This window comes from Lactuca sativa, chromosome 4 (genome assembly GCF_002870075.4).
Source record: "Lactuca sativa cultivar Salinas chromosome 4, Lsat_Salinas_v11, whole genome shotgun sequence".
Lineage (NCBI taxonomy): Eukaryota > Viridiplantae > Streptophyta > Magnoliopsida > Asterales > Asteraceae > Lactuca > Lactuca sativa.
In genome coordinates this window covers 348,245,572-348,254,862 of record NC_056626.2, presented here as the reverse complement: position 1 = coordinate 348,254,862, position 9,291 = coordinate 348,245,572, and the positions used below count along the sequence as shown (strand labels likewise).

Genomic DNA, 9,291 nt, shown 5'->3' with positions numbered 1-9,291 from the left:
TTCTTTTGAAAAGGCTACATAAAGAACCTCTAAAAAGGCTGAAAATATAACTTTCTTGTTTGACTAACTTCTTGATGGTGGCATTTATTAAGCCAAGTATGTAACTTTTGACAAATGACTGTCCCTAAAAACATCTTGTTGTATGTATCTAAATCTCTCTAGTATCTCATCAGCAAGACCATCTGCTGAGATCACATTTAGTCACCCCCTCACACTAATTGTCTAACATCATCTAAACTTTCTAAGTGAGATTTCCTGGTCCAAATAAAAAATTATGAAAAAGCTTGGGTGTTTATTCTTATTTAACTATCTTAACTAACTCCGTCCCTAGAAGCATGCTTTTCATATGCATCAAGTCTCATGTTTAGTTGAAACAACGAGCATAACCTAATGGCTTACCCTGATGCATAGTCATTAAAGTAAGAGTTACATTTCTAGTCCTTAAATGAAAAAGGGTTATTCATGTCCCTGACCTCCTAGTTTGAGGTATGACATGGTACCATAACAAATTGACGGTAAATCTTTGATTGTAGATTGCAACTAACTCGATGATGCAACGATTAAATCATTTTTTGAGGATGGGTTATCATTGTTGATGAATCACGCTTATTACACCTCAGTATGACTGAAATCCTCATTTTATTCTTTAAAGCCTTATGATTCAGCATAATGTACCATACACTGATGAGAGCTTGCAAAATCTATGCTGATGGTTAAGCTAAAACACCACAGCTTATCATACACATCATACCACACATGCCCTTTGCTTCTAATAAAAGTGATTAATGAGTCACCGTATGAAACCACACGCTGACGAAATCTTACAATACTATGTCATTGAAGGGTAGTTTAAGCCAACACTATTAGGAGACATCACAATCTTACTAGGTTACAAGCTGCAACTTTGATACACCGAACGCTTCATCAGTCCCACATTTGTTGTTGATGTCAAAAAGGGACAAAAAATTGCTAACTACTAAATGTTGATTTGAAGAAAAGCAAAATATAAGGTGAAGCCAAATTCATCATCTATTTATCCATCAGTTGCAACTCATAAATGCTAATTCTGTTGCTGGTAATCAAAGATAGTATGTCATACACATTCTCTGGGAGAGCATTCGTTAAAGCTGAAGAATTTTAAAATTTCAATCTCACTCTAAAGGGAAGCACGAGGTGAAGAATTTTGAAGATTAGTTTTGACATCATCAGATAGGAGGAGACTGTAAGGTCACACCTTATGATATGATGAGTCAAACACCCTACACGCTTACTGTCAGCGCCAACGTCAACACCATCAGTGCCAGCACCAACAAGCCTTATTATCGTCAACGTATAGTCACATAATATAATGTAATATTTGTGTATTAGATAATTATATAAATAAATAAATATATATATATATATATATATATATATATATATATATAATACATAGCATATTCGATAACCTTATGATAAGGACCAGTTCTTAGTGTAGATTAGATATAATCCCTTGAATCAAGGGATACAAATCCATAGATTAGTATATATTGAACATTAGGGTAAAACCCTAATGTGTGTCTTGTATTCATCTTGGTGACCGTCTTTATGACAACCCTTTTTCTAGATGAAAACAAAAACCTTTCTTGGTGAAAGACAATTTGGAGAATTCTTTGTGTTCTTTATTTTTCTATTCTTTATTCGCTTAGTTTAGTTTGTTCTTGTTTCTATACTTGAAGTGTATCTAATCGATACAAACCTTCAAAAGCTACCATGAACATCATAAGACAGTCCAACTGACCATGTGATCCTATACAACAAGAAACATACTAATGATGAGTCAGTGTTTTGAAAGAATGAGTTGTGAATCGATTCCACAACTCCTAAGATGTTCCAAGAAGATTTTGTTTACATAACTCATTTTCTTTATCACTATGAAACAATTTAAGCGAATCAAAAGTTTCAACAATAAAAAATAAAGGTCGTCAGTGAAATTGACTAAATATCTGTCACCAAATCTATTGATGGATTGAAAAAGATTACATACATCACTTTTGTATAATTCATTGTCAAGCCTTTTGTTCTTAAACTACTAATACATAAAGACACTTGCAAATCATCTTCCCCTATAAATAGGATTCAAATATATCAAATGAATCAAGCTCATTTGCCTTCAAAAATTTCATCCTTTTGAAGTTGGTATATGTGTTTCACATTTATATAGTCATAATGATCATGACATAGATAAGTTTCAATCAAATATCATTTGGGTACTTAGGCATTATGATCAGAATTGTCAATTTAATGAAAGCTTGTGGACTGACTTCATAAATGACATTATAAGAAGTTATTCTTTAACAAGGAATACATTGTTAAAGAATATGAATGTGAACATCCATTAAACAATAAGTAAATCAAGATTTTTTTTTCATAAATTACAACTATTACATGTTCCTATAAAAAAAGGTACAAAACATCTATTGTTCAAATGCAGACTATAACAACACTTGGTATATCCTCAACACGAAATGACATTCTTTTGTAACCAGTCAATTATTTCTTCCAATCATTGGCGCATAATATCAATTATAGTATCACCTGAAGTATGAAATACTCAAGTGAATGATGGAAAAATAAATAGTTCTATCATATAGATATTTGAAGTTCTGGTCATGCCAAACTTCCTCAAATTGGTGAGATAAGAAGTGTAATTCCCTTTTAGTGGCCAGTTTCTTCAAAATAGAAACAAAACTAATCATTTGATCATTCTTGATTTCTTGGTTTATATTGTATTTCCCTTAAATGGTGTCTATTAGAGTGCACGGTCTCTTAGATCTTCATTTTACTCAATGCTTCAACATGTTTGAAGCACGTTCTACAATTCATAATGAATATTTCCTTTTCTTGATGTGAAATATGACATGTTTCATAATTATCCAAGACTTTTTACAAGTCAAGGGAAATTACTCCAGTATGATGTAAGGCATATCAATATCATCCAAATAATGTTTCCATCAAATCATCATGATCAGACTAACTGGTTTGCAGAGGTTGTTCAGATATATAATCTTTTACTATATATAATTTATGTTTATCCTTAACGAAAAATCTCAACGTATTATACCAGTTATAGAAATTATAACCAAAAAATGTTACTCTCTTGAAACTCAACAAGATATATATAGAGAGAGGGAGAGAGAGGGAGAGAGAGAGAGAGAGAAATTTTGTATGATGTAAGAGTATTAACTATTATTTACGTTATTTAACAAAGTTTCATTTCGTATTTTCAATATTAAGTCTTTAAAAAATAATACCTTTTATTGTTTCTAAAACATTAATTTATTAAAGTGTAGAATCCAAGAAACAAAACAAGTAATTGGTAGGTGACCCTTTATCCCATCTACTTAATTAAACTCGGCAGGTAGCGATTACCAATTGTATAACATATGTAACTCCTAGATAATGAGATCCCAAAAAACTATTGCTTATCTTGACATGTATGATCCTATCTATGCATCGGACATCTTATGCTTAAGTGACCTTTATCTCACAAGATTCTGATCAAATCTTTCTACTTGAAACAACGTGTAGTATTGCAACTAACCAATGACAAGGTGACCTTTTAGTCACTAGAAACTACAAAACTACCCCGAGCGTCATAGGACAATTCTAGTGGTTAGGTGACTCATTTCCTATTAAGACCATACAAATGATACTGTTTGGTCTTCAAAAGGGCGATAATAACATACATTTTTAGGAAAAGGTTTTATATATGTTTTACAATTATAGTTATAAAAACATGACCTCGTTAATATTGCATGCATCCAATAATTCATGTTCCTTTTTATAAAAATCATATGACTTGTTATAAGGTTCTTTATGTACCAAATAAAACTTCATTGTATTTACCATTAGTCGCGATCAATTATAAACTAAAATCCAGTATTTTAAAGTTTAGCCGTAGAGCCATTAAGAATAGGTAGTAGTCTTAATCAAATTTGATTTTATACTTTAGACTTGGAGTTTTGTATGAGTTCTAAAATCGCAATTTTAAATCTCCTTTTAACAATCAAAAAACTTAACACTTTATGAATTTGTAGAATAAACTCATTTTATTTTATAAACTTAATTTTATGCATCTTATGATAAAAATCATATTTTGATAAACCAAAACTTGGGTGATGATATATTTTTTTTTAAATCTCATTTGGCATTCATAAAACATAATATCAACATGTTTTGTTATATTTAAAAGACCAATATTATATATTAAGTTTCGACGCAAAAAAAAAATACTAGTTTTATTATTTTTCGTTTTAACATTATACCCCTTATTTATTATAGATACATTGAGTTTATATATTGTTTAAACACCTTTTAAACCAATTTAAATATTTTAAAGTTGGTTATTTATGAGTTTTACAATAAAACTATTTTTAACAAAAAATCGTTTTTTAATCGCTAAAAACGTTGTTATAAATATCCATTTATAAATATAGTATGTTATTTTTTAAATATTTTTTACTCAAACTCCACATGATATTATATTATGTTAGAATCATATTTGACATGTAAAACTCATTTTCATACACAAAATATAACATACAATAACATAAAATGAAAATCACATGCATGCATCAAAATGTGTATAAATCAAGTTGCGTCTAGTAATATATTTTTTTGAGTCATCACAATAATTATTAAGTCTTTCCTAAAGGACTTAAGGAACACTTCAAAAGGTCTTCAAGCTCCCACTTGCCAAAACAACTTTTGCTTGCAAAAGGAACTTCAAATCTTTATGTTGTAAAGGTTGTAATACTTAAACCATTAAGACTATAGTTAATCCCAAAACCAAGATTAGAAACTGATGGTTCAGATTATGGTCTCAAGTAGTTAAGTCATCTTTAAAGTGGTCATTTCCTTATCTTGTTACATTTAAAAAGAAATACAACTAGTCTAACTGATTTATTACAACAAATAAAAAAAACTAAAAAAAATACATATTTATCTATTACATCTTATAAGTAACAAATATCAACCAAACACAACACAAATGTCCAAATGGCTTGTTTATACACAACAACTTATGAAATATAATAATTAATAAGAAACAACTCTTTGTTTTTTAAGGCAGCTTTTATATAATCAAAATGTATTAATAATGGTTATATATAAAAATAAACAATATTGAACAAGTTGTCAAAGAAGGCAAATAAGGATATGCGTATCCAAAAGAAATTCGGGCTTGTTTTCTAAAAACCAAAGATTATCAAACATTAAAAATCATTCTAACATATAAAAGATGGCTCTGATACCACTGATGAGTTTTGATACAAAATCTAAGTGTGTTTTTCATAAAAACCGATCATCAAAAGCGTTAAAAATAACAAGTTTATTTTCAAGATTATGATAAAACCCAATCATCTAGATTCCATTTTATAGAGGTTAGAATGGTATTAAAAACTACCAAATAGTGTTTTATAATGATAACCTTTGAAGCTTTTGAACCCACTTCTTTTTGGGGTGTTGATGAAGATATAAAGATCAATGAGTATAATCTTCTCTACAAGTATCCACCATCAACATTAAGGCACTTTGAATGCTAGTTCTTTCTTGTATTCTAGAGTGTCTTAAGACTTTAAGTACTTAACTCAAATAAACACTAAAGGAAACAACACAAAAGCTTTTATCATGAAAGTAAAACACCAAACTTCATTAAAAAAAAAAAAAAGAGCTTCTTACTACCTACGGTTTTATGGTGAAGAAAAGAAGAGGAAGAAAATAAAACAACTAGCCAAAAATTAATGCAAAATCCTTCATTTTATACTTTCATATAAGACATGCATTTATATTATAATAATATAAAGTAACTTTAGCCTTTTAGAATCATAGGAGACAAGATATGGAGATTGACAAGAATCGTTAATGCCTTAATACAAAATCCGGTCATGTCATAAGGTAAAGACAAAAAATTTCTAGTTAGTTTATTAACTAATGTATGTTAACTTATTTACTTGATCATAGTTAACTTAAGTGTCTAAAACTTGCACATGATTTATTTTATCATACTATATGATATAATAACTAGTTACATTTTATTTTAATTATTATTTTCATAAAAAATAATTATTTCCTATTTAAATACAAGAATTGATATTATTAAATAATAATCACATTAACAATAAATATACAAAATTTGTCAACTTGATAAAAATATGACCCTATATAATCATATGTTATTAATAATATCACTTAATAATGATTTTTTGACATGTAGATTCAACAGAATCTGCAAAACCACTAGGCACATTAAATAAGTTTTTTAGTAGGTTACAAACTAACACATAGAGAATGCATTCATAGTTGTTTGGGATCTTAGACTAGCTTTGAGAGGAAACTTGGGTAAGTGAAACTATTAGCATACTCAAAGTATGAGTCTTACACAAAGTCCTTTGCAATAAGTATGAAATTTACTTAGTATAACTAGTTCATTTGATATATTGAACTGATACTATATGAACTTAACTTAAAGTAATGTTGATTAGGTAGAGATCTTAATATAGCTTAGTGAGCAATTACTTTAATTTGATTCATTTAAATGTTTAAACTTGCATGTTTTGTGCTTCCTTTGATATTAATGTATTCAAAATCTCTACAGATTATCATACTTTAAGGAAGTAATGAATAAACACTGATGTTGGGTGTTAAATGATTATTAATGGATATAACATAATGTCGGAACTAACATCCACATGTACTTAATAGTGATTAAGTATTTCAGTAATATGATCATGATCTCTCGGCTATGGAAGCGTTGTCATGTAGAAGTTAAGTTGTCTTGCGACTATTTATCGAATATTAAACTAATGGGAATCGTTTTAAATCAATGTGACATAAGTCCAGGGTAGTATTAAGAAACAAATTATATTTTGATGGTAGATGAATAGATAAAAATATAAAGACATGTATAAGTTAGATAGGCATCTAATCATGCCTTTTCTAAACAAGAATGCTTATATTTAACCAAGATTAGATTTATGCTTTGATGTTGTCGGCCTCATGCTGGCCATTAATTTGTTGTGGAACAATGTTCTTAGCTTCTCTTTTTAATTGATTAGGTTAATCACTCTTTATCGTCTCTTTAATATATATTCATATATAATCGACCTACTTTTAACATGACTGTCGTTTGATACAAGATTATAATTCCACACAAATATAATTAAGTAACTTATAAACCATGTGATATGATAAAAAGTTAAAGGCCCTAACATGTTAGGTATCTATCATATATCATAATACCAAAAACCCAGATAATGGTACAACAGTGTCACTATGTAAGCAAAGAAAAACTTAAAAGAGTGTCTGATATGGACAGGTTTTTTGAGAAAAACACTCCGATTGTAGAATTAGAAATACAGTTAACCGTTGTATCGTACGACTTGCCTCGGTAGATATTTGATCTAATGCTGATACACATGTACTTTTATCAGTTTCGGGATTTTATAAAAATATTGGATCTTAATTGACATGTTTATCTAAAGTAAAGTCACCCATGAGTAAAGCTAGACTTTTATAGGAAGTGAAAACTGAAAAGTACTTGTGACACCAGACTTGTAATAAGATCTAACATTCAAGTTTAAAGAATATTAAATCAGCCGACACCATTTACCATATTGCGGGATCTCTAGAGGCCCACGAACATTAACGGAATCCCCTTCTGATTGGCTGCCCTTTAAAACATTGGATCGGGTGCTGACATGTGTCCAACACCCTTCCCACCTGTTTTCTTCCTTCATAAGTAAGTTGGATTTTGGTTATTCGTATTATGCTTTCTTTTATAAGTTTTTTCATTTTATTAGTCATATATAATATGATTCCACATATATCAAACGAATATGCTATGAGAGTTAGGATCTAACATTTGAATACCTCAAAAGCTCTTTATAACTAATTTTACTGAATTTCACAAATTTAATATATAATAATCTAAAACTCAGGTAGCCACTAACAACTTTCATGACAAAAATACCCCTTGTGGGCCCTACCAATGCTTCTAAGTTTCCTTAAATACTACCGCCCTATCCATAGTTTCTTCCCTTTCCTCCTACTTCCTCCCTTACACCATATACACTACTTTGTCTTCCAATGTCGTCTTCAATCTTCCCTTCCACCGGTTATCATGTCTCCTTTAATGGATACCTCGACGACATTTTTTCCGATTTCCCACCTCAAAATCCTCTCCTTTTCTCCTCTTCTGACAACTCCACCCAGAAAACCAATGGCTCAAGTTCAGGCTCCGATGACTGTGGAACGAATCAGTGGGCAGTTAACATGAATGATGAACGTAGGAGGAAACGAATGATCTCAAACAGAGAATCAGCCAAACGATCCCGCGTGAGAAAACAAAAGCACTTGGAAAATCTAAAGAACCAGGTAACCCGTTATACGATGGGTAATGAAGAACTTAAAAACAGGTTAAGATTTGTGAACCATAATGGACAACTACTCAAGCGAGAAAACGACAGACTCCGTTCAGCGTCTTTGATGCTCCAACAAACACTCTCGAATTTACATCAATTACTTCTCGTTGAGGATCTCCACTACCCATTATTATAGACTGTTCGTGGCCATGCATTACTAAGGCCATGGCTATTAGTGAACAAAACGTAGCTTCATTAATCACATTTTTAAGTACAAATTTAATTAAGATAACTCTAGTTATGTGCTAGAGATAGTCACATCAGCCGCCCCTCGCCATATCGAGGAGGCAGAAGTATGTAAAGAGAATTGTAAGCGGTTATAATTAGTCTTATCTTAATGTATTCCGTAAACAATGGTGGCTTAGTAACCATTTCTTAGTTATTAATTAATTAGTCATTCATATTATAACTTTTTTGTAAATTCTGTTACGCCTTTTTTTTTGTTTATTGACTGTTATATATATATATATATATATATATATATATATATATATATATATATATATATATATATATATATATATATATATATATATATATACAGGTTTAGGTTCATTTAAGACCATTCTAATTTTGTGATATCGTGAGACCAAATCTAAAAATAATTTTAAAATGCAAAATAAATGGAAAAATCAAAAAATTCTTTTTTTAAATATTATTTTCGGAACTTGAATTAACTAAAAGAAATAAAAAAAAAATCCATTTTTTTTGAAAAATACATGAAATATTCTAATAGAATATTACACTGTACATATTCTAAAAAATAATTTTAAAATGCAAAATAAATAGAAAAATCCAACAATTCTTTTTTTAAATATTATTTTCGGAA

The 9,291-nt window shown here is 29.7% G+C and overlaps 1 protein-coding gene across 1 annotated transcript; it reads left to right on the top strand.

The window, feature by feature from the left end:
* Positions 1 to 7,935: 7,935 nt before the first annotated feature.
* LOC111910679 (basic leucine zipper 4) lies at positions 7,936 to 8,857 on the top strand. The gene has a single exon (XM_023906512.3). The coding sequence runs from the start codon at positions 8,128 to 8,130 to the stop codon at positions 8,596 to 8,598; it is 471 nt and encodes a 156-aa protein (XP_023762280.1). The 5' UTR covers positions 7,936 to 8,127; the 3' UTR covers positions 8,599 to 8,857.
* The last annotated feature ends 434 nt before the right edge of the window (positions 8,858 to 9,291 follow it).

What these genes read in the sequence shown, in the direction of transcription:
- LOC111910679 (XM_023906512.3), top strand. Translation starts at nt 8,128, where the DNA reads ATGTCGTCTTCAATCTTCCCTTCCACCGGTTATCATGTCTCCTTTAAT.